The 1,687-nt window shown below is 38.9% G+C and overlaps 1 protein-coding gene across 1 annotated transcript; it reads right to left on the bottom strand.

Annotated features, from left to right (window-relative positions):
* Nucleotides 1–74: 74 nt before the first annotated feature.
* LOC117117966 (S-adenosyl-L-methionine-dependent tRNA 4-demethylwyosine synthase TYW1-like) lies at nt 75–1,630 on the bottom strand (the record flags this gene model as incomplete). Its single annotated transcript, XM_033262464.1, has 3 exons — nt 75–220; nt 1,131–1,241; nt 1,443–1,630. Coding segments are annotated over 3 exons (445 nt in total), but the record flags the coding sequence as incomplete, so codon positions are not given.
* Between the last annotated feature and the right edge of the window lie 57 nt (nt 1,631–1,687).

The following is a 1,687-nucleotide window of genomic DNA, read 5'->3' as shown; positions in this document are numbered from 1 at the left end:
TTAGCCATTAGACATGACTCAAGTTGCTGTATGGAACATTTTAAATATTAATTATCAACTAAGAAATGTTTTACCATGCTGATATTTTAGGAAAACTTGGATAAAGTTTAAATGAATATAAATTAAATATGTTACCTTGTTTAGATAAAGATTTGCGTAATAATGGTGTTATCATTTCTTTTGGCCCATCAGAAGCCTTTTTCTCCTGTTCCCTGTCATCCTAAGAATAAAGAAAAGAATGTTCTGCAAGTCATCAACAATGTAAAATTTTATGTTTGTATTAAGTTTAATGGATTGATTACTACAACCGTCATCATCCCTACCTACAATGCCACCATCACCATATATATCATCACAATCACCACCTACTGTACTTCATCACTATCACCAACTACATCACTATCACCAACTACATCACTATCCCCACCTACATCATCACCATCACCACCTACATCATCACCATCTCCACGTACATCATCACCATCACCACCTACATCACCATCACCACGCACATCATCACCATCACCACGCACATCATCAACATCACCACCTACATCACCATCACCACGCACATCATCACCATCACCACGCACATCATCAACATCACCACGCACATCATCACCATCACCACGTACATCATCACCATCACCACGTACACGTACATCATCACCACGTACATCATCACCATCACCACGTACATCATCACCATCACCACGTACATCATCACCATCACCACGTACATCATCACCATCACCACCTACATCATCACCATCACCACCTACATCATCACCATCACCACGTACATCTTTCCCATCACCACGTACATCATCACCATCACTACCTACATCATCACCATCACCACGTACATCATCACCATCACCACCTACATCATCACCATCACCACGTACATCATCACCATCACCACGTACATCATCCCCATCACCACGTACATCATCACCATCACTACCTACATCATCACCATCACCACCTACATCATCACACCTACCACTACCACATCTGCATGAATCTCTCCTCCATTATTATTACCACCACCACAAACATTATCACCACATACAACAACCACACCATAATAATTGCCATTATCATCAACATCTTCATCCCAAACTTACTTTAGCTTTTTTGAGTTTCTTCATGACTATTCCAAGATCTTCTAGATCCAGTACAGATTCACCTTCTTTATCTTCTCCATCCTCATCATCACTTGAGCTCTCAAATGGGACCTAAAATCAAATATAGCAATATCTACCAATTGGAGAAAATATTAGCATAAAAAGGGTGAACTTCAATTTTTGTAGAGGATTTTCCCTGAATTTGTGGGTAAACTTTAAGAATGAACTAATGAATGTTGCCATATATATGAAATGAATGATGGAATGATTGATTGATTGACTAATTGACTGAAATTCCATAAAAGTCCTTACTTCTTCTTGTGCATCACCCTGTCCCTCCTCTGGATTCTTGTTCTTTTTCTTATCACAGCACCCTTTATCTTTACTACATTCGCAAGGTGCCTTGATATTAATTGGCTTTGGTTCTGCGAGTCCTTTTGCTACTGGGATGATTATTTTCAACAGTTTAACCTTCCAAGCTTCAAAGTCTGCATCAATTCCTTTGGGAAAGCATCAAACATGCTTTACATTTTCTTATGAAAAAATTAACATTTCCC

Source organism: Anneissia japonica, unplaced genomic scaffold (genome assembly GCF_011630105.1).
Source record: "Anneissia japonica isolate Jap-2015-1 unplaced genomic scaffold, ASM1163010v1 scaffold245585_len1950_cov156, whole genome shotgun sequence".
NCBI lineage: Eukaryota > Metazoa > Echinodermata > Crinoidea > Comatulida > Comatulidae > Anneissia > Anneissia japonica.
Note: the sequence above shows the minus strand (reverse complement) of the source record. Positions and strands in the feature narration are given on the sequence as shown.